Raw genomic sequence first — 25,419 nt, 5'->3', positions numbered from 1 at the left:
GGCTAGTAATCATCTCACTGAGAAAGCATAAGTTCCAAGGATTAATGCAGAAATTGCAAAACTTCAACCCTTTGAGTCAGCATGCAATATCAGTACCTACCTTCTCTTTATTGGTCCTTTTGGGATGATGTTTTTTATTACAAAAGTAACATGCTTTTACCAAATTAATGCAATTTTATATCAAGAACACCACTGGCAACTCACAGAGAGAGTGAAAGAAAGAGAGAGAGAGAGGAGAGCAGCAAATGCTTATACTTGGTAAAAGTATGAGCATGCTTCTCTGCTTAAACCCTGAAAACATAGGGTTGAAATAATCTTTAAAAATAAAGGGCAGACAATCTCCCCTTTGCTATCCTGCCTGCTTGCTCCCTTACAGTGCATTCAGTAAACTTCTATCTCATAAAATAAAATAAAATAAAATAAAATAAAATAAAGAAAAGAAAATATACAGTGCAGGAGTTGGCTGGAGGCTCCATGGTCCTTGACTATTTTTTGACTGTGTCATTTGAAATTTCCCTTGGTTGGTGATAGTGGTCCTACCACATTTGGGGAACAAAATCCCTTGTGTGGCCCTCTTTGTGTAAAGCTTTCTCCAGTTTGGTACAGGAATTCTAGGAGAATTGGTTTGGTTTCATCTTAGAATTGCACATTTTGGAAATAACAGACTATATTCATCAGACTCTTTTTCTTTGAGGATCATCACCCCAGCTAAGTCTCATGAACCAGACCTCATCGGTCCTCAACATTTTATCTGAAGTTGGTCTTAGAATGAAAATTAAATGGGGAGTAAGTGGAGAGGAGAGGAAAAGAGCAAGAGGAATTCCAGCTATCTCCTCATTAGGGTATATGATTTTCAGGTCTTCTTGTGACTTTAGCATTCTAACCAGAGTTCCTGCCCATAAGCGATAAATAAGCAATTCTATATTTCTCTCTCCATTGATTATAGAACCTGAATGATATGCCTCATTTTATGTGTGTCGCAGGATGGACAAGGCAGTATGCATTGGATTGATAACCTCTTGGGTTTTTAATTAAATGACCCCAATGGCTCATTTTAATTTTCATGAATGGTAAAAATACCTAGAACCATAAAACATGATGCTGTTGCCACTCTGTTCAGTAACAATAATGATGACATTGCTACGGAACCTTACAAATTAGTTCTATTATCAGTCTAATATAACTAACAAGATCCGTGTGTTATTAATATGGTTTCACCCTATTAATGGTGGTATTTAAGAGGACAATTGGAATATTTAGAAACATATTTTTATGACTAAGGAAATGGGGATTTTTTTTTATTCTCTAAAAATAAACTTTGTGTATGTAACATTCACAATAGGATTATTCTCAAACAGGAGATGATCCAGAGAGATATCATCAAAGAAGCCTACTGTGATCTCAGGGTTCTGTATTCAAACCAAAATAACACATAAGTTTCAAAATAGTGAAAAAGCACAGACCTTCATAACAATATATGTAAGATCTCAAATTATTTTTCAGTGATTAGATTATATAGATGCTACTAATTTTATCTGTTAAAATTAGAGTAAATTTCACTAAGAGTTAATCCTACCTATAGACATTTCACCTGTTGATTCCATAACAGTATTTGACATTGTGGTTGTTGTTAGTACAGATGCAGTTGCTGAAGGAACCGCTGTTGATGTTAATCCTCGAGGGGATGTATTTCCAACATCTGCAAAAGGGAAACTGTGTTAAAGTAGCTGCTTTAAAGTTTACACTTATTTTGCCAAATACAGACTAGTACATTTAAGCAAAGCCAACTGTATGTGTATTCCTGCTAAGCCAGTAAGTAAGGCATGGATTTGAAATTAATTTCCTAATTGTAATGAATTGAGCCTTCAGTTCACTATTCATTCACGAACTCTATCTGCTTCTCACCAACAGCATGAATTTTCAAGATAGCCGTCAGGAACAGTCCATAGCTCTGAAACAAAATTATAGCTGACAAAACTAGTGAGAAATACAAGTACAAATTTGAAATTTAACAATATATTTAAGCCAACCTAACAAACATTGTCAGATGAAATAATTAAATGGACATTCTCTGGACTGTGGATATTTTACTAAATATTTTCATAGCACATTGAAATTATTAAGCAGTAAAATTTCAGTATTAGTACATCTCTTCCTGATATAAAGCATTTCTCCCTCCTTTCTCTCTCTACATATATGCCAAAAGAAGACAATAAATCTTGTTTTTTAATTTTTTTAAGAAATTCAATAATTTTTAAAGAAATTCAACATCGCAACATGCCTAAATTTTTGGCAATGGAACCACTATAAATATGCATTTTCAAATAATTGAGTTCTCTAAATTGTAACAATCAAAGGCACCAAAATGAAGGTGATACATTGTTTTGTTGTTATATGTTTATTTTTGATAATACTTCTTTGACAATAGAAAGTATTTAATAATAACTCTTAAAACTCATCTTAAAATATTATTGTTTTTTCAAAGTGAAGTATATAGGACTTAATTCTCAATGATTTATGGAAATATTTGTTTTACATAATACTACTGAATTTATTAGCTTTTATAGAATCCTTTTAATTCTGTTTGTTGGTCTTGTCTCTATATACTCACTGTTGTATTGAAGATCAGAAAACAACAAACAAACGTGTACGAAGGACTTGGACAATGTATTCATGCCCATGGAAGGCATTGTGTTCATGTTGTTACTTCGTCCGTAGAGAATATATATAGTATAGCACGTTAGTTAAGAGGATGGACTTTGAGCGACAAAGACTTGTGTCTTGATCCCATTCAAACTGGATATGTTGTTAGAGTAAATACATGTCATTAGTATAACTTTTCCAAATTTAAAATTTTATCCAACATTTTCCTGTTTGAATATGGAAAAAAATACTCTTGCACATCAGGGAAAAGCAATATTTCAGATGTGAGGAGACAGAGCACACTTCCTGTTTCATCTTATAGACTTGTGGTGCTTGGATGTGCTAGCACTTAGCACTGACTTTGTTTATAGGCAGTATAGGGAAATGGGTTGATGTATTCAACACATATGGATGTGTTCAGCACATTCAGGAATGACAGAGTGGCTTTTCACAGGCTTTACAGAAATCAAGTCAAAAGCTTTTTTCACCTCTGGATACACTTCACACCCTTGTTCTCACCACTACCCCCCGACTCCCCCCAACAGGGAGAAGGAACACAGCAAGCATGCATGATGTTATCTTTTCTGTATTAGTCATTTTTTTCTCGCTATCCTTCTTTTCATTCCAGAGTTTGTGATGTAACACTGACTTCTCAGTTTAAACTGAAGTTGAAGAAAGTTATTCCAGGAAGCACACACCACTTTGACTGGAAAAATCACCTATAAATAACTTAAATGATCCTATCTGCTGACTTGTTATATAGTAACAACCTAATCTGGGTCTAATCAATATCTTCAAAGACTTTTTTTCTTATTTCTTTCTTCCCTTTGTCCCTTATGCCCTTCCTTTTTTCCTTTTTCTCTTCCACAAACACTTACTGGGCAACTAATGTGAAAGACATGATTAGATATAGTGAAAGACTCTGTATCATACTACATGGTGTCGCCTGTGAGTATCTCTCAGTCTGGTAAGGAAAACAATGCCTATACACAATAAATAACAAAGTTATTCTGTGTGGGGCAGGTGGATCACTGTTTTTCAAACTGCAGTTTATGGTACAAGTAAAGAGTAATTAAGATCTAGTTAGTAGACTGCAGTCAGAACTTTGGCCAAATGAAAGAGAAAAGAAACATTAGAGGGATACTGCAAATAATGAGGGTAAGTATTATTTCATGAAGTTCACACGCACATGTATGTGTATATGTGTATTTGAGTAAAACATGCATCCATGCAAAATATGTTTCCTACTGTGATTCTGGCTAAAAAATTTTACTGGATAAAAAATTGGGCAAGAGTTTACAAGATAAAGGATGACCACACTGCTGGCATGAACAAAGACTCCTTTCTGAAGAGTGGACTTAGGAGGTAGAGTTTGCAGAGTAGGTAGCATGTCCACATGGCTAGAGGAAGAGGCATGGTCAAAGGTCTGGAGGGGAAGTGAGAGGTAATTGAGAGAATTGAAAACAGTGGTGTTTGGCTGGATTGCTCTAAGCTATGAAAGTACATAGAAGGCCTTGTCTGGCACAATACTGGAGGCTAGATGATAAAGGACCTTGAATACCAAACCAGGGACTTGGGACTTTATTAACAAGTCAGTGGAGAGCCCTGGAGAGTGACCAAATAGAAATTCTACTGTAGGAAAAACGATGGGGGAGCAAGTGCAGCAGAGAATGAGAGGACACCAGCTGAACTGAACAACTAGTCCCCATTTTTATGTTTATAGATGTCTCTGACCTCTTAAAGTCTTCACATGAGATCAGTGAGTTCACATCTATAAAGCGATTTGTGGCCAACTACAAGTAGGCACATTTTTAATTAAAAAAATTTTTTAGGGGTGCCCGGGTGTCTCAGTTGTTAAGCATCTACCTTAGTATCAGGTCATGATCCCAGGCTCCTGGGACTGAGCCCTGCATCGGGCTCCTGCTCAGCAGGAAGCCTGCTTCTCGCTCTCCCACTCCCCCTGCTTCTTTTCCTTCTCTTGCTGGGTCTCTCTCTGTCAAGTAAGTAAACAAAATCTAAAAAAAAAATTTTTTAATTTAAAAATTTAAAAATTAAAAAAAAAATTTTAATGATTTTATGTACGTATTTGAGAGAGAGAGAAAATGTGAGCAAGGGGGAGGAGCAGAGGAAAAAAGAGAAACAGACTCCCCAGGGAGCAGGGAGCGCAATGCAGGGCTCAATCTTAGGACCCTGAGATCATGACGTGAGCCAAAGGCAGACAGTTAATCAACTGAGCCACCCAGGTGAAGCGGGCACATTTTTAATGGCTGGTGAGGTAAGATTGAGATGTACTGCAAGGCTTGTCCTCGCCAGACTGCTACACATTTGGTCACTGATTTCCCTGAGTAAAATCTTAATCTAGTAGTGCTCATTAATGTCTCCATTAATAGTTCTTCAGATTGTCCATCAGAGAGAATGCCCTCCTTCAGCAAGGACTGACAAACCACCCCTGAAAACACTGAGTGTCAGTGTGTGCCAGGTCCATGTAAACATTTTCTGTGAATTAGCTCCTTTAATTCTAAGAAGAAACCATGATGCCCATACTCATATCATTCATCATTGTACAGATGAAGACACTGGGGCTCAAAAAAGATAAAGCAACTTCCCGCATTATGCAGTGGGAAATAACACAACTGGAATTTTAATCCAGGCCCCTTGGAATCCAGAGAAGATACTCTTAACCACCACAGATTTTGCTATGGGAAGTTGGTTCCATGCAAAGCCACATCCTGCTGCTCTGCCTGTTCTCTGCCTTTGACGAGTATGATATTAAAGGGGTAGAAGTGACTAGATACACTGATGATTTGCCCTCATGTACCTAGGATGAGGAAACGGGCAAAATACCTCACTGTTTTTTTTCTTGAAACATACTATCATTTTGTCATATACATTACATATATACACATAAACATCCATAAAATGTATAGACTTAAATCTCTGAAGGCAAGTTCCAATCTATTACAACTATGTTTGTTTGAAAAATAAAAATAAGAGATTTACTCAGTTGGGAAATTCTAGAAATAGAAACATTCTCTTACTCTACAGTGGGAAAGAATTATTCTAACTACTGCTGTAGGTTTTATTGACTGTGATGCATGTAATCATCGGTTATGTTTTTATAGCATTTTCTGTAAATTTCTTTTAGGTCTGATTTGATCTCTTAAACTATTGAGGAAAATGGCTTATTTTGAAATATTTTCTCATTACAAGACATAATGAGGTAGCATTTCACTTTCCTTTATCTCCAGAGTAATTAGAGATAAATTTAACAAGGAGACCTGTGTTTCACATCTTTGTTTATGCCCAGCCAGATAGTGCTGCTCTTAGGATGTTGTAAGAGAAACAGATGGCATTTTGTCCTGATTCCACCCTATACCCAGACACCAGCTGAGAGAGCACAAGAGATACTATGACACTTAGTTTCCTATGCTTCGAAAGGATGAAGCAAGATTGGGATTTTAAAAAAAAAAAAAACTACTTTAATTTCAGAAATCACGAGAACTTTGAAAATTCAGCATATGGCTGAAAAACCAACTATCATATTTTTTCCTCTTTTCAAATGATTAGGTCATCTACTCCAATCTTCTTGAGATGCTTCGTAATTACATTTCTAAGTAACTCCCAAGTAGTCTCTAGAAGTTAGAGTTTCATCCATCCTCATAATGAGAAGCTAGCTCTCCAATTATCTTTTCCCTTACCAAGTCTACATTTAAAGTCCCCTAGAAAAACACTACTAGAGAGAATAGGTCTTGGTTTCTCTAGATCAACACGAATACTGAATGACAGTAACTTAGAATTATAAAACTTGAGACCCAAAAAGAACTGTAAAAAATATCCCACTGTAACAGAATCCCAAAATTTTATAGCTTAGAAAATGTATGAGTTTAAGTTAGTTTCAAAAGATCATAATACAAATTACTAAAAAAGGTGCTTTAATTCCTAAATGAATACTCTGTATTATGTAATATAGAAAAATCTTTTTTTTTCCCCCCCAATTCTATTTGGGCATGTGGAATACACTTCTGACAGAAACAATGCTTAAGTTTCCCATTGAACTATAGGAATAAATATTTACTTTGTGAGTTTTAAACATAAACAAAATCTTAAAAGAAATTTTAAGCTCTTTAAGGAAATAAAGGAGTAATTTCTTTAGAAATATATAGCGTATATAGAAAATGTTAATTACTAAATGGTCTTATAAACCTCAAAGTACCATTAGTAGGTAATAATTTCATAACCTAGATGAACTAATCTGTGGAATTAAAGACAAAGTAAGTAATTTTGCATTTAAATATCTTATTTTTTTTTATTTTATTTTTTTTCAGTGTTCCAAAGTTCATTTTTTATGTAGTGCTCCATGCAATATGTGCCCTCCATAATACCCACCACCAGGATCACCCCTCCACCTACCCCAAAACCCTCAGTTTGTTTCTCAGAGTCCACAGTCTCTCATGGTTTGTCTACCCCTCCTATTTCCCCCAAGTTACTTCTCTTTTCCATCTCTCAATGTCTTCCATGTTATTCCTTATGCTCCAAAGTAAGTGAAACCATATGATACTTGACTCTCTCTGCTTGACTTATTTCACTCAGCATAATCTCTTCCAGTCCCATCCGTGTTGATATAAATGTTGGGTATTCATCCTTTCTGATGGAGGCATAATATTGCATTGTATATATGGCCCATATCTTCTTTATCCATTCATCTATTGAAGGACATCTTGGTTCTTTCCACAGTTTGGTGACTGTGGCCATTGCTGCTATGAACATTGGGGTACAAATGGCCCTTCTTTTCACTACATCTGTATCTTTGGGGTAAATACTTAGTAGTGCAATAGCACGGCCATAAGGTAGATCTATTTTTAATTTCTTAAGGAATCTCCACACTGTTTTCCAAAGTGGCTACACCAACTTGCATTCCCACCAACAGTATAAGAGGGTTCCCTTTTCTCCACATCCTCTCCAACACTTGTTGTTTACTGTCTTGTTAATTTTGGCCATTCTAACTGGTGTAAGGTGGTATCTCCATGTGGTTTGATTTGAATCTCCCTGATGGCTAGTGATGATGAACATTTTTTCATGTGTCTGTTAGCCATTTGTATGTCTTCATTAGAGAAGTGTCTGTTCATGTCTTCTGAACATTTTTTTGACGTGATTATCTGTTTTGTGTGTGCTGAGTTTGAGGAGTTCTTTATAGACCTTTGACATCAGCCTTTTGTCTGTACTGTCATTTGCAAATATCTTCTTGCATTCCGTGGGTTGCCTCTTTGTTTTGTTGACTGTTTCCTTTGCTGTGCAGAAGCTTTTGATCTTGATTCATTTTCACTTTTGTTTCCTTTGCCTTTGGAGACATATCTTGAAAAAAGTTGCGTGGCCAATGTCGAAGAGGTTACTGCCTATGTTCTCCTCTAGGATTTTGATAGATTCTTGCCTCACATTAAGGTCTTTTATCCATTTCGGGTTTGTCTTTGTGTATGGTGCAAAAGAATGGTCGAGTTTCATTCTTCTACACATAGTTGTCCAATTTTCCCAGCACCATTTGTTGAAGAGACTGTATTCTTTCCACTGGATGTTTTTTCCTGCTTTGTTGAAGATTAGTTGACTATAGAGATGCAGGTCCATATCTGGGCTCTCTACTCTGTTACACTGGTCTATGTGTCTGTTTTTGTGCCAGTACCATGCTGTCTTGGTGATCACAGCTTTTATTATTCCCACTAATTCATGTTGTCTTCACACAGGCCACCTCTTACACATTTCCACTTCCTCAAGCTTTTCAAAACTTTATATAGATTTTATATTGAAATAAAATAACTATCAATTGTTCAGTTATCATTTGTGGATGCTTATCCCCTATACATCACAGTTTGTAACGAACATAGATTCACATCTTAAATTTGGATGTGATGGTAATGCATAAGTTGGGGTGTTATAAATGGTGAGAGGGCCTTTTTTAATAGTAATTTGTCAGTAGTTGCTAGTATAATAATCTTGTTCAACTGATACCCTATTATCTTCTTTGTTAATAAATAACTTTTAGTGAAGTTTAAATTGAAAATTTCAATTTTTCCTCACTGATCAGAAAATATATATATTAAAATATATTGAAAATATAAAAAATACTGCAAATGATATAAAAATAAAATATATTTATATATAAATATAATGAAAGAGACAAGCACATAAATAAATATAATACAGTACTACTTGCCATCAAAACAGCACCTTCATGAAAGACAAGACACTAACTCCAACTCCTTTTGATTATCAGTATCTCATCAGTGAGCCTTCTTTTCTATCATAGCAAAATTCACTTTGGCTTATTGCCAACCAAATTAAATACAGTTAATTTTTTATCAATTAAAATAAAATAACAATTATTATGTGATGATGTGTCTTTGATAACTTCTTCTATTTGCACTGTCCTGGAATTTCATAATATTCTATGTTAAAATGCATAAGTGGCTCACTAACCAATGAACTGTTTACCTCAATAAACATTTATTAAGCTTCTTTTCTTTTTAAGATTTTATTTATTTATTTATTTATTAAAGAGAGAGAGAGCGAGAGAGCACAAGCAGGGGGAGTGGCTGTCTGACAAAGAGGGAGAAGCTGGCTCCCCACTGAGAAGGGAAAATGGCAGGGTGCTTGATCGCAGCACCCTGGGATCATGACCTGAGCTGAAACCAGATGCTTCACTGACTGAACCACCCAAGCACCCCAAGCACTGATTTCATTAGGAGCTAAGCAAAAATAGAAAACCATATTTTTCCCAGAGGAACTTAAAGTTTATGTTGATACTCAAGGTATGCGTATGTGAAACAACCATAAGATTATGCTAATGGAGCATAAAAATTGGTGCTCATTAATACTAGGCATAGCTGGTTCTGTACAATGTTAAGTGAAGTCAAAGTAAGGTGATGTGTCAGGAATAATCAGAGTTACTTTCTTGGGGGAAGAGATTTCAAGAGTAATCAGATAATTGGACACATCAAGGAAAAAAGTTTTTTCATGGAAGAAAAGATATTCAAAAAGAAGAAAGTCAACAGTGCTAAGTAAAACAGAGACCATACAACATGAGGCCTTGAAAGGGGACATTCTTTTGGGAGAGGAAGATTGGAAAATCCCATTTTCAGTGAAAATGTGCCCTCCATAATATCCACCACTAGGCTCACCTGCCCACACCCCCCCAAACCCTCAGTTTGTTTCTCAGAGTCCACGGTCTCTAATGGTTTTTCTCCTCCTCTGATTTCCCCCAACTCACTTCTCTTCTCCATCTCCCAATGAAGATGCTAGAGATAGAGTAAGCTCTTGAAAGAAAAGTTTTAAATTGGAAGTATATTTTCTTTTTTTCTTTTTAAAGATTTTATTTATTTATTTGACAGAGATCACAAGTAGGCAGAGAGGCAGGCAGAGAGAGAGGAGGAAGCAGGCTCCCCACCGAGCAGAGAGCCAGATGCTGGGCTCGATCCCAGGACTCTGGGATCATGACCTGAGCCGAAGGCAGAGGCTTTAACCCACTGAGCCACCCAGGCACCCCTGGAAGTATATTTTCAATTAAGACTCACAAAAACCTGTGGTGAACACCCAAGTGTTGAAAATGCTTACATTTCCTAGGTGGAATGAATTAGGGAGATAAGGAAGAAGAAAATCTCATCTCTCACAGTGAGGAAAATATTCAGATAAGAGGGAGAAAGCTGTGCCCGAAAGAGGAATCTCCTCAGGTTGCCAGCCATCTGTGAGGTGGGCAGGGAGAGCCAAGCCTGGCAGGCTCCAAGCGGGTGGACAGGTGTCTCAGCCACCTGGCCCCTCTGGGGAGAACAGGAAGGCAGCATCACATTGGCGAGTTTCTTAAACAGAAAACAATATCTACAAAATGGACCTGAGAACTCAAGATATTTTGGCTCACGAATGGATGGAAGTGTACAAGGCGAATTTCCTTTACTCACCCAGATGTCAGGCTGGAAACGACAGGGCAGTGCAATTATTTGCCTTCACAAAAATAACTGTGATTTTTTTAAAAAATCAGCCATAATAATGAGATATTTTAGATTGTGGACTCCATTATAAGCGAACGTTGGGTTTTAAGAGTTTCAACTTCTTGAGGCATAAAAAGACAAAGGTTGTATTTAATATTTATAGGGGTGGGAGTAGGAGGGAAAAGGAACAACCTTGCCATACTCTCAGACTTTTAGACAGTCGTCGCACCATCCCTCTCTCTGGGCTGTAAACTCGAGCCAGAGAGGAACTGTGGTTTCGCAGCTCAAAAAAAAAAAAAAATCTTCCAAGAAAACAAGACGCTTAGGCTTCACGCATTCTTGTAGGCACCAGCAGACTTCACAAGCAAGTCTCCTGGGCCCATCTCATGACTTCAGGAAGAGGATGAATTGGTGGGGGGGCCTTTCAGTCCCAGGAGGAACAGCACTGTCCTGTCCCTTCTCTGGGCTCCAAGAAGTGGCAGTGATAATAAAGGAGAACATTCTCTGTTCTCTCTCTAATGGCACCTACAACTTTCCTCTGAATGTAGAATGTAGTCGCTTGAGATCTTGGGTCTTAAGTATAGGCTCTCCTGAGGGTTTTTTCTCAGAAGGGAAGGTCTCACTAGACACTGTTGACCAGCAGATCACGTTCATTTAGAATTTTAACTTATACCCATGAAATGACATGACAGGAGATGGAAGCAAGCCCCAAACCTGGCAATTCTGACATTAGTTGACCGTGTAATGTGGTGTGAATCACTCTACCTCTCTGCGTCTCAGTTTCCTCTCTATAAAAAGTATCTGTTGAACAACTTCACTTCAACAATAAAATTGTATTGCCTCTAAGATGAAGTTACTATGTAAATATCCATTATGGCAAATCATTAAATGTAAGTTGCATTTCTATATACCTATGGAAACTTGTACTTTAGCAGTCATACACAATGGCTTTATGGAGTCATCAACTTGCTACCAGGGAGAAATCTGAGCCCAGAAGGGAATTCCGTATTTCAAGAGGCAACAGAGACTACATTCACTTGCAGTCTGATAATGTTACCTGGACTAAATGTAGTCCCCTTTAGGGTGTTGGTCTACCCAGAACTAGAGGGAAATGTGAAAGACAAACTTTGAAATAGGCATTGGGAATATTTTGTTTCGGAATTTTCTTTTCAATGTAGAAGAGCAAGCATAAGAAGAAATATTTTGTATAGGTGAATTAATTCCTACATGAATAAATAGAGCCCATAGCAAATAAGGTAGTCAACTCCCTCTCACCAATGTGTGTGTGTGTGTGTGTGAGCACACACACTCATGTCTATATTTGATTAGTGACAACTGTATTTCCAAAAATTGTCTGCAGTATTGCATTTGAAGCCAGAAAATGGTATTTAGCTAAATTTTAGATATCTTATTAATAATTTCATCTACTTTAATTTTTGTCTTCTCTAAATGTAAAGAAAAACTCTCTGATTTAAAATGCTGTTTAGTTTATTATCAGCTGAGAAACTATACTTTTAGTTATAAAGGGGTAAAATAAAATAATAAAAGAGCTATTTCTTTTTTATGAAAACTCAATCATTTCTTGCCCTGAAGAGAGTTGCTTGAAGGTACAAAACAACTTTAAAAATATGCTTTTTAAGGATTTTATTTATTTATTTCAGAGAGAGGGAAGGAGAGAAGGAGAGCAAGTGCAAGTATGAGCCAGGGAGGAGAGGCAGAGGGAGAAGCTAGCTTCCCGCTGAGCAGGGAGCCGGATGGGAGACTCGATCCCAGGACCCTGGGATCATGAACCTGAGCTGAAGGCAGGCACTTAGCCAACCAACTAAACCACCCAGGCGCCCCAGGACCAAAAAAAAAAAAAAAAAACAAAAAACAACCCTTTAAATGATAGATATCCCAAGGACACAAACTCATGTAACAGTTACTTTTGATTACATCAGTTGATTTTAACAATTTTGTGAAACATTTGAACAGACACAAGTGTTACCTACACTTTATAGATGAAGAAACTGAGGTCCTGGTAAGTGACTGAGACCAAGATGCAGAGATAGAAGGTGTTAGAGCCTTCCCTAAACTCAGATGTTCTAATCCTAATTATCTATTCTAATTATCATGTTCTTTCCCTCAATATTGGCTAGAATCCCAGAACTGTAAGCTCACGTTTGCAGTTGTGGTACTGTTATGCCACTACTTTAATGACTTTAATGACCTAATTTTTCTCTAATATTATTCATAATTGTTATCAAAATAATTGTAACTAATGAACATATGTAAAATACTAAAAGTAAAAAAAAAACAGTGATCATCAGTAGTATTTCATCTGTTTTTGGTTGATCCATAAGTGATTATTAAATAAATCAAATCAAAACGAAATCTCTTAGCTCAAAGCTTGATCTTATCTTGTCCATGACTACAGCATTAGGGTGAAACAATTTTACTAAAAAATTAAAAAGGAAGAAAGTCAACTTTTATTGTAATAGCAAATCACACAGAAAATTTTTGAACAGCTTTTGAAGCTGTGACTTTTTTAGTATCTTTTTCACGTTATTTGTTACTTGTCCTGGATTTAGGGTGATGTTATATAAATAGATGTTTATTTTCTTGTTTAGGGGTAAAGTCACCGTATTATTGTAAATATATTACTGTTTGGTCTCACTTAACAAAAATCACTCATTACCTTAGTCACATCAAAAACTATTTTACCCTCTTAATTTTATTCACATCAAGTTATTTTTTAATATATATATCCAGTATCCCCATATGAATGTAAGAAAAGACACTAAATAAAGGAAAATAATCTCTTAGCGAGGTTATTAAGCAAGGGGCCGTGTAGTGTCAGGAGTCATAACAGCAGGGTTCCGGGGCCATGTTGTCCAGTCCCAGCCCCACTACTGACCAGTGGTGTGACTTTCTGCAAATAGTTTCGTCTCTTTAGCCCCAGTTTTCAAAATTTTGGAAGCCTACTCTATATGGTTTCTGTACAGATCAAACCACTGATAACACCTCGAAAGGTGAGAGGTGCAGTTAATAGCTAGATTACACTTGAATTTATTCTGATAAAAAACTCAGTGAAATGAAGCACCTTTTAGAGTTCTACCATTAGGTCAGATAAATTATGTTTCTGACTTCCACTGCTCCTAAATACTTGATTAACTGCTTAAAAAGGGCCATGTCCCACACAGTCAGCCGGTTCGTGCTAGAAAAGTCTGAAAAACCTGAAGCTCTTCCCTAAATCATGACCACATTTTCCCAATTATGTCCTAACTTTGACAACCACTTTGCCAGACTTTATAAATTATTTTTTCATTATTCTCATTTTCTAATGAGAACCTGATAAGTAGCAGAACAGAAAGCTTGCAGGATAGAAAAAAGAAAATTAGGAAGTTGGTTTCATGTATAGAAGAAAGAGGTTTTCATGCTGTAGTCCTTAGGCACATGGTTATTACCATGCTGTGGGCATGGCGTTATTGGGATTTGCAGAGTTTCTGGTGGGGATCACTAAGTCTCACACGAGTACCAGCTGATGTACGCAAGTACATCAATACTATATTGTATTGTACAATATTATATTGTATCCCCCAAACTTACATAACACTGCATGTTGACTACACTGGAATTAAGATAAAATAAAAACTTTAAAAATCTGTATTCACACTAATTATTGTCTGTGTATTGAAAAAGATGAATCACACATATAATTTATATTGTTATTAATAAAATACAAATTTTAAAAAGTTGCTTAGTATTTAGCAGCATTCCGCTTCCTCAGATAGTGGGTACAAATATTAACCTACTGGGAGGGGAGTTTGCAATTTTCTCATGTAAATAAGGTGTTTCTTTTCAAAAAGTTTGACGACCACTTCTTTGTGGATCTAAGTATCTCAATAACAGTAAAATTTTTAAAATTTGGCTGAAGGCATTAAAGGCATCACAAAACAGCCAGAATTTGAAATCTTGTCTTATCTACTGCAATACAAAGTTAGGGACACTTTTCAAATACGTATGACTCATACTTATTAATTAGAAACAAATAAGCAAAGACCAACAGAGCAGGAGACTTAGAGCCCTTTTGGTTCTAGCATATGCCAATCCTGAGTGCTAGAACAAAAACGTATCTTTTCTTCCTATGAATCTGTCTCCCCACAGTTCCTCCACATTGGAGATGGAAAAACTGTTCTGAACCACAAGCCCAGTAGGAGTCCATCATGTATTTATATAAGAACAAGAAAGTAGTCAAAGTATCTGCTTTCCGATTTCAGGGTCTAGCTTTTATATATATTTTCCGAATTAATATTTTGAACATTCCATTAGGACGTCAACAAAGGAGTCACTTGTGGTGGGTTAATTAAATCTAACACATTTAAAAATAACTCTGCGTGTTGTGGGACAGATGCAGCCTTTGGAAAAAGAAGGAGCCTACACTGAACATTGCAACAGATTTTTGTATTTAATAGTAGGCAACAGACACATTTCCAGAATATGCTCTCAAAGCCTGGTTGGGAAGTGTCTGCTCTGTGACAGCAGGAGAAAAAAAAAATCCATATATCAAGTAAAGGAGAACAAGAAGAAAATTATAATACTTTTACTTCTCAATTACTCAAATTTACTTCATTATTTAAAAGTAGTGCCCCATTGCATGATATTGTCCAATTTCACCTAGAATAATGAGTTACTCCAAGATCCTTCTTAAAATATAAATACAGAAACTCGGATAGAAAACTTGCTCTTAGCTAATTACAAATTGTCAGGCATACCCTTGGAAGAGGCAATTTTGGAAATTCAAAAGGATGTTCAGAACTATAATAGATGTGAGAGAAAGGTTTGGAGAGAACTGGATTGCTCTGCCAAATGACCTCAGTGTTTTACCCCTAACAGTAAGAGAAAGACATTGGGGAAGAAGAGAGAGAAAAGGCCAAGGAAGAAGGTAAAGTGTCCAAAGGACTTTTCAGACTGAGGATACCTAATACTCTCTTAACTTTGCATAGCTCTTACGTAAAACCTGGCCTTTCAGTAATATCAGCTACTACGCACTAAGTCTACAAATTACCCATCAAGACTTCAGTTAAGTGGATCTTTCAGGGCATGCACGAAAGAAAGGGGAGCTGTCCTTTGGATTTTGCTGAAGTGGAGTTAAAGAAAAACTCACAAGAAGCCAAATGTCGTACCTGATTTGAGGGGTGCAAGAGGTAGAAAGAAAGGTGGGAGCATGAGAACCTACTCCTTCCCCTGCCATGAAGGATTTGCAGAAACGCAGGGCATTGGGCTTGTACCCAGAGGACAAAATAAGTCAAATCTGAACATGGTTTTACTTTAAAGGTTTTACGTTAAAGTTGAATCTGAGCGTGGTGACATCCAGGTGACACCTGAGTTACAGAAAATGATTTCCTTATTTTATTAAATGCTATTTACTAGAATGAAAATCAGATTTGCTAATTCATGATTATGACAATGCATTTATTGAGAAGAGGGTAATCATAAATTTGTTCTATAGAAAATCCTTCCAGACAGAGTAGGTCCTAAATTGTTTGCCTCACCCAGGTGGAAGGAGAGATTATCAGAACAAATAGACTCTACAGAAAAAAAGATTTCAATGCAGCATCAATAATTACTTAAATCCGAGATATTAGCAATGCTGAGCAAAAAAAGTATTTCCTAAGTGTGAAGGTTAGCGTTAGATCACAGTTGACATTTACCTGTAAACTGCTTTTATTTTTTCCTGGTTTTGATGACAGATTCATGTCAAAACAAATTTACTTTCCTGACAAAGTGACAGAAATATTAATAAGGGAAAACCAATAGGTGTCATTTCACATTACTATCAATATATAATTGGTTTCTTTTATTGAGAATTCCTAAGAAATACGGTACTCTGTATAAACATGGTTATTAGTTTAGAATCATTATGTAAAATATACCAGAATGATAAATTTTCAAGCAATTCTAGTAAATAGCATTAACACTTATCTGTGTATCTTCAACTACTAGTATAGTATTTAACAACAAGCCCTTATTAAATGTTAATTAAATGACAAATGTGAGTAAATTTTTCCTGGATAGTCAGAATTTTCAAAATATTTTAATTATTCTATCATTTTAAATAGAGGTACTACTGTCATTTTAAATAGAAGTACTACTTCCTAAAACTAGAAAGCAAAAAACTTGGGTTGATTTTATAGTGAACATATGACTGATTCATTATTGAAACTTCATATTGAAATAAATTTTCTCCATTTAATGGTAAATCATTATTTCTTATACTTTATTACTAGTTGTAAACATATCTCTACTCTTATGTAAACTTAGTAGTGTTGAATAGTGGATAAATTTGGATTTATTATATTTTTCCTGATATAGGGTCACTTCAAAATCTGGGAATCATTTGTGGGGCATTTTCTCTATGTTCTTGGCATTTTTTCTTACCTCCAGAGAGACTTCTATAACATTTGAAAACACATTCTTCATATTCTCCTGGTGACAAAGGTTGAGGTAAAATGTTTTTGTTAAGTTCAGAAGAGTCACTAACCAACTATCATAGTGTCCTCAGAACTCCTGTTCATTTTAACAACCTACTAGCAAGGAAAAAAGAGATAGTGAAGAAAATGCCAAAGTTGGCTCGAGCTCTCTCCTGATGTTTCATCTCCAGGAAAATGTGTTCAAAATTTCATCCACTCCTGTTCCACCTTTGTTTCTTCACATGCTTTACTCTACTTTACTCCATTACTTTATTCTACCTTACTCTTTTCCTTAAAAGTAAAATCACTTTTAAAAAATTTAATCCAGTTTTTAAAAAGAAATATTATAAGGGTACCACAAAAGAAGAGTAAGATCTCTGGTCATTAACCAGAAAAATAAAAACCATAAAAACAGTCATATTCCATAAAGATATCTTTAACTATGGTGGTCCCATGCTTGATCCTGCATGGTCTGTGTTGAAAGTGAAATTAGTGTTAGGCCATAACAAAAATTTAAGAACACAAAACATACACTGAGATAACCAAAAGTACAATAGAGATTTGAGTCCAAATTATTTGATTCTCTGACATTTATCCCCCAAATTATCTCAAGCACTGCCAGCTATATTCATTATATGCCCTGGAAATATTGTTTTAGGTGAAAGCTTCTTAAGGCCACCTAATTAGTCATAAAGTGCCTTGAAATGCAACAAATTATAGCTTTTCCATATAGCAGAAAGTCAACCCTAATTATTTTCTGTCCTTCTCTTTTCTCCTCATACTAGCATACTTTGTTTCCATCTGCTTTTAAGAACCAAAGCAAACCGGCTTAAAGCCAGCATTGTTTTAGGGACTGATAATATAGGTATAAAGTAAAGGCTGAGTTGGTGATTAATAATGATGTAATGTCTTAAATATACCACAGACCTACATAGAAGCCTAGTGCAATCAAGTTAGGCCTGAGAAAAGCTTCTGATTTTTGTCTCCTATGATATTGTCATCAACAAACTAGACAAACTATAAGGCAGCAAACTATAGAATCAATTATCAACAAAACTAGCACAACATTTCAAATGAGTCTGACCTTTGCATTTTAAAAAATAATCCAAATCAAGTTTTTAAAGGATAGTATGTTGAACTGCATTTTTAGTATTTTGGATTAAATAATAAGGAAATGAGTAATATGAAAATAATTAGATAAATCATTGTTTATAAGATAAAGTTGAGTTGCAATAAATATAAAGTGAACAACAAAAGAGCAAAAGCAAAGAGTAGACAAATTTAATAGAACAGTACAAAGAAAAGATGTAAAGTGAAAGGAAATTCCAAGTAAAAAGAATGAATTAATATAATATTTTATCTTAAATTCATACTTGCAAATGGAACTGTAGTGATAGATCAGGTTATATAACTAAGAAGTAACAACTGCTATTTTGCTCAATAGTGGTTAGATTCTTATTACAACATTAATTCAATTTGATCTCTGTGTTTTGAACAAGTAGGAGCAAAATCGTCAAAGAAGAGGAACTAACGTGAGTAAAGATGGAAATTGGATTCCAGTAGTAGAAGAAAAAGGAGTTGAAATGATTTACTGTTTAATCTGAGAAAAAAGTCTGAAACTATATTTAATTTGTTTCTGTAATATCATTTGTATCTCTAACCTAATTTTCCAATAAGTGTATGACAGTGAAAAGAATTTCACCTTAAAATTTCTGAAGTTTCACTAGATGAAAAAAATTACCAATTATTTTACCAATATTCAGAGATGTAAATGGACAAATACAATTCATTCACAGCAATTCTCATATAAGCAATTTCTGATATAAGAAATGCAAATGATAGCTAAGCCAACTTCATTAGTAAAATATATTTACAAGGAAAATAACATTATAACTTCCATTAATTACAGTGTATAACTTTTAAATTGTCTATGTTAGGGGGCACCTGGGTGGCTCAGTAGGTTAAATGTTTGCCTTCAGCTCAGGTCATGAACTCGGGTTCTGGGGATTGAGCCCCATGTCCTACTCTCTGCCTAGAAGGGAGCCTGTTTCTCCCTCTCCCTCTGTGTGTTCTCTCTCTCTCTCAAATAAATAAATAAAATCTTCAAAAAGCTAAATTATCTATGTTGGACTATAGAAAAATTATGTTGCTTATAAAATTTATTGCTACTATAATTTTTTCACTATTATAAACAAGGTGATAAAGCATTATTCTTGTTCTATCTGCACCAGTTCTTCAACAGTAAATTAAAGCTTTGAACTTTAAGACTGTAATAAGGCAAGACATAAAATCCTAAAGATGTTTTTCGCTTTATGGAGCAAATAATAATGGATCAGTTAAATAAGTTCAGTCAGTATAATTAAACATGTACTGTGTGGATATAGCTTGAGAGAAAATAATTTAACTTGAAATCTAGAAAAATTCCCTTGATACAAGGTGTTCTTTCTGATCTGAATGTCAACCAAAGTTGTATCAAACACTAGAACATATTACAAATTTGAATGATGGCACTTACATTAGCCACACATTGCTGTGCAACAAACCATCCTTAAACACATATCTGACAACAGTTGTTCATTATCTCTCACAATTTTTGCTGGGAAGTAACTTGAGAGCAGGTTTGAGCAATTCTGGCTTTGGGTCTCTTACAAGATAGAAGTCTGCAGAGATTGCAGCTGGAGCAGCAATCAGCTCAGGGTGTGATGGGTCTGGAAGATCCATTTGTGAGGTGGCTTATTCACATTGCTGGCAAGTTGATGCTGGCTGTCAGTTTTACTCCAATAGGTCTCTCCACAGCGTCGCCTGACTCTTCTCACAGTGCGATGGCTGGCTTCCCCCAGAGAAAGCAATCTGAGAGACTGAGGTAGAAGCTATAATGTCTTTTACTGCTTAGGCCTTGGAAATCACACAACATCCCTTTCACGGGATTCTATGAGTCAGGCAAGTCAGCCCTAATTAAGTGTGAGAATGTTCCACCCAAATGCTTGAATACCAAGAAGCAAGGATCATTGGAGGCCATCTTTGAAACTTGCTACCACAGTACTTGAAATTTTTTGGATTACAAGCACAGAAATTATTAGATATTAAAAAATGAATTTCTGTATTTTAGAAAAAAATCTAAGTTTTATTTATAACCTGAATTTACCCACTCAACTTGCCCATTATTTCCCCACAGATAAGCTGGTTTCTTTTCCATCTTTTAAATATGGCATTTTTATTTCCTACTCTGTATTTTTGCTCCTTTTTAGAAAATTTAATAAAAATTTTAGAGAACATGGATAATTCTTTTCTTTGAAATTCTGCTGAAGTTGTACCATCTGCATGAAGCCTTATTTATTAGTTCTTTCTATGATGACTATCATCTCCTTAGAATTTCTATATATTATATTCTTAAACCACACAATTAAATACTTAATGAGTACTTTTAATTTACTTAACAGACAATAACTGAATGCCCACTATGTACTAGGGCTATACTAAATGATGGCATAAAATTAATGATTTATTTCCCTTACCAATCCAAAGAATTTACTTATATATCTCACATTCATGATACTAACACTTAATATATTAACTCTGTAAGTGTATTTTCAAGTTGGTAAGGGTAAGCCTTTTTTTTTTAAATGTCCCCAAATACACATTTTGTGTGCAGAAAATGTTTTATAGATGTTAATTCAATTTTGGGAGTATATATTCAGCGATTATTCAAATTATTCAATTATTCAGCTCAAATATGTCTATATTTAACAATCATTTTAGAGACCTTTTAACATTTAATCCTCTTTATACGTTTGGTTAAATTCCCTTAAATATGTAAAGCTTTATTAATAAATTGGAAATATTTAACATATACTGTTTTGCCTGCCTTTTAGGATTTTGTAGAGATCAAATATATAAAAGTACTTTGTAAACTCCTAATTTATGCATAAATATGACATTATTATTATTAAATCATAAGGTCAGTTGTGCTTCTGTATTAAAATGATTCAATAGAAATCAAAGCACTTGACTTTGTTCACAAGTACATTATTTTTTTATTTGAGAGGGAGAGAGTGAGCGAGAGAGAGAGAGAGAGAGAGAGAGCACAAGTTGGGGGAGGGGCAGAGGAAGAGGGAGCAGACTCCCTGCTGAGCAGGCAACCCAGTTGGGTGCTCCATCCCAGGATCCTGGGATCACACCAGAGCCAAAGGCAGACACTTGTTTAATCAACTGAGCCACCCAGATGCCTCTGCTCATAAATCCTTTCAATGAATATTTTATAATTTCTTAGAACGGCTACGAATATCTTTAAATAGTACTTCCTTACCTGAATTAGATGGAGATTGGAGAATGTTGAATTTAAATGAAGTTAAAGACCTAGGAGGATTAAACATTGTTCCAACACATGAAAGCCTGTATTGAACACAAGCAGCATAGCAAGCAAGCTTTGATTAGGACTTTGCAAGATAGGTTTTCAGCCTCAAGGAGGTCTTATCTAAGATCAGAGATCTTGAGGTGCGTTGCTAGACATGAGTTCTCAGGTCAGCATTTAGTCTGGTAGAGCAAGACTTACAAATAAATGAATGCATATTAAATTAAAGAGGATGAATGCCTCTGAGTGCTAAAATAATTATAGAGAGACAGAAAGCTAGTACAGTACAAGGTGACAAATCCAAGCAGGGTCAAGTCCTACATGGAAAGCTTCTGATCCTAAGTAAGTAAGGGTGAATGACCACCTAAAATTCAAGAGAAAAACAGAATGAGATTGGGGGAAAATGATAACATCTAAATAAAAGCTTAAAGTATACATTTTCAAAAAAAAAAAAAAGCATACAGTGTCTTCTCTATTCTTAAGAGTTTTGTACTACAGATGTGGCGGGGGCAGGGGAAGGGGAAGATGGAGAATCACAAATATTGTATGAATAGTGACAATTGAAATTTATTTGGTAAAAAGAGATTGCTCGTCATCAAATGCTTCAGAAGGCTGCTGATATTTCTCTCCATAGCTTTTTTTTCCCCCTTGGTATTTCTTAAGGTTTTCTGATTAAATATATTCAGCTTCTGTTATATATTTATCACTCTTAAAACCTCAAGGAGTCATATCATCTACCTAATAAGACAGCTAATTTCCCTTTTCATAGATCCCAGCTGCATTTTTAAGTTTCTTAAGCTCAAGCTCTATATCTTATGCATTCCTCCTAACTTTTTTTATGTTTATAAAAGGGTAACATAAATGGAAAAGTGCAAAAATATAAATATACATATCATGAATAGATATTAGTCAGAACCCGGTTTAATTATGACCCAGATTAAGAAATAGCTGGAGTGTAGTAGGATGGGGGGGATGGGGTAGTTGGTTGATGAACATTGGGGAGGGTATGTGCTATGGGGAATGCTGTGAATTGTGTAAGACTGATGAATCACAGACCTGTACCCCTGAAACAAATAATACATTATGCATTAATTTAAAAAAAAGAAATAGAATATTCCCAGGAGTGCAGAAACTTCCAGAGAATATTCTATGAATTGTATCCCTCTCCCACTGTTCTAGAGGTAATTTGTAACTAATCTGATTTATGGTAATTATTTCTAGCCTTTCTTTCTAGGTTTATTGTCTATTTGCACATCTGAATATGATAGAAGTTAAACTTGACTGTTCTTAACTACATAAATTACAATATATTGTAGTATTTTTTGTTTCATTCAATATCATATTTTAAGAGTTTTTTATTTTATTGATTATAGCTCCAGTACATTCATTGTTGTTGCTGCCTATGGTTTATTGAATGAATAAGCCATAATTTATTTATCACTTTTGTTATAGGCCTTTGAGCTGTCACTAATTTTTGTCTATCATAAAAATATGCCGCCATGAGCATACTTGTATTCCTTTTTTTTTTCCCACAAAAATGAAGTACCTATTTAAGACTGTTTTTGTTTTTGTTTGGGGATTGGGTTGTTTTAATTTTCCTTACTGATTTGTAGTTTTTTCTATATATTCTAGTTGCATCTTTTTTTGGTCAGTTATATCCATGTCAAATAACTTGTCCCATTTTGTGGCTGTCTTTTCACTTTTGCTGTTATTTCTTTTGATAAACATAATAATTAACTCTAATGCAATAGAATATATGTCCTTCATTTATCTTTAGTGTTTTTTTGGTATGTATTTTCCTAGAATAAAGTTACATAGATATTCTCTCATATTTTCTTCTTAAAGTTTTAAAGTTTAAATTCTACATTTACATCATTATGTAATTCATCTGGATTTCACTTTTGTGTATGGTGTTACATGGAAATCGATTTTAATTTCTCCCTAGAGCCTACCTGATTGTCCCAGCAACATTTATGAAGAAGGCCAATCCTTTCCCACTGCTCCATTGTACCATCTTTGTTCTATACCAAAGATCCCTGTATCTGTAGGTCTCTTTAAGCGCCTTCAATTTTATCCACTGATCTATGTGGCATCAATGCCACCACCATTGCTTGATCCTTCTACCGTGCTCCAATTCAACAGGTTTAATTACTACGTCCTTATTATGGAACTTGATAACTGGTAGAACAAGTTCTCCTTTTTTGTTTCTCTTCCTTAAGAATTACTTTTAAGATTTTCTCGACTTTATGCATTTCCATATAAAATTTATATTCACAATAAAATTTATTGGGACTTTATTGTAATTATATTGACTCTCTGGGTCAGTTTGAAGAAACTCAACATCATTTAAATGCTGGGTTACCCAATCAATGCTCATGGCTCATTTTTCTAACTTTTAAAGGTTTCTTTAATCTTTCATTTTGTTCAATAAATTTTATTTTTCTACTTTTAAGAATCATGTCTATTTTTAAAAAGTCATGTATTCCTTTCATTAAAATTATTTATAGATACTTGGTGTTCTTTTTTTGATGTTTTTGTAAATTGTATTTTGCTAAATTTCCTTTTTTTTAAATAGCTGTTGATAGAAATACAATCACTTTATATAAATTCTATATCAAGAAACCTTAGGTACTTAATTCTAATAACGTATCAGTAAATTCTTGTAGATTTTCTACTTATGCAATCATACCATATAGACTTTTATTTTTTCTTTTCCAATTATTGTAATATTTATTTTTCTTGTTTTATAGAACTAGGTAGCATATTTGGTACAATGTTTTATAAAATTAATATTACTGGGGTTCCCTGCGTGGCTCAGTCCATTAAGCCTCCCACTGTCGATTTCTGCTCAGGTCATGATCTCAGGGTCGTGGGATCGAGCTCCACGTGGGGCTCCACACTTAGCACAAAGTCTGCTTGAGATTGTCCATCTCCCTCGGCCCTCCCCCACCACCACTTGTGCTCTCTAAATAAATAAATCTTTAAAAAAAAGCAATATTACTGGACAAGATTATCTTGTCATTCGCAGAGGAAAAGCTAATAATTCTCCACTATGCACGATGATTGCTGTAGTTTTTGCAGTTATTCTGTCAGATTAAAAAAATCCCTTATAGTCTTGTTCCTTAAATGTTTTTTACAAAGAATAATATTGAATTGTTACAGGAGTTTTTTGACATTTGTTCGGATGATTATATGTGGTTCTCCTTATTCTGTCTGTCTAGTGAATTTGTTGATTGATTTCTTAGTTATTGGGTGTGTTTTTGTTTTGTTTTGTTCTGTTCATTTGTTTCCAGGAATCACTATGCCTAATGTGGAGCTCAAACTCACAGTCCTGAGATCAAGAACCACAAGCTCCACTGTCTGAGGCAGCCAGGTGCCCTGACTGATTTCCTGGTTTTAAACCAACTTCACATTCTAATATAATCCCAACCTGGGCACATTAATGTTTGGTTGGATTTTAAATCTTTTTTATAATGAAGATGGTCAACAGTATTCCTCTCTTAAAATACTCCTGTCAGGTTTTGATTTTAGCCATAAGCTTGCCTCATAAGATAAATGGGGGAGTAAAACTTCTATTTTAGGTCTCTGGGAGAATTTGTGTAAAACTAGATTTATTTATTATTTGAATGTTTAGTATAATTTTCTGGTGACACCAGCGGGGCTGAGATTTTTCTTTGTGAAAATATTATTAATAGCCAATGCAATGCTTTAATGATTAAAGTCTACCAAACTTTTGTATTTCTTCTTGAGTTAGTTTTGAGAGGCTTATTTTTCTTGAAATTTGTTCACTTTATATAAATTTCCAAAATTATTAACATGAAGTTTTTCATGATAACCACTTAAATTTTTAGCGGCAACTATAGTGATGTCATCTTTTTCATTGTTCTCTGTTTTTTCTCTTCTTTTTCTTGATTAATATTGGCAGAAGTTTAGCAATCTTATATACAGAAATTCTCTGTTTTATATATATTTTTTCTATTTCATGAATTTTCACTCTTAC

The 25,419-nt window shown here is 35.0% G+C and overlaps 1 protein-coding gene across 1 annotated transcript in view; it reads right to left on the bottom strand.

Moving 5' to 3' along the window:
- Positions 1-19,789, bottom strand: part of EMCN (endomucin) — an 84,552-nt gene extending 64,763 nt beyond the window's left edge. Inside the window, exons 1-2 of the mRNA XM_032857243.1 lie at positions 19,657-19,789; positions 1,577-1,699 (exon numbers count right to left, since the gene is read on the bottom strand). Coding sequence (XP_032713134.1) covers positions 1,577-1,699; positions 19,657-19,789 — 256 coding nt within the window. The remainder of the gene's footprint in view (positions 1-1,576; positions 1,700-19,656) is intronic.
- Between the last annotated feature and the right edge of the window lie 5,630 nt (positions 19,790-25,419).

The sequence above is a fragment of the Lontra canadensis genome, unplaced genomic scaffold (assembly GCF_010015895.1).
Source record: "Lontra canadensis isolate GAN:19392208 unplaced genomic scaffold, GSC_riverotter_1.0 scaffold1, whole genome shotgun sequence".
NCBI lineage: Eukaryota > Metazoa > Chordata > Mammalia > Carnivora > Mustelidae > Lontra > Lontra canadensis.
This window is presented reverse-complemented; position numbering and strand designations above follow the sequence as displayed.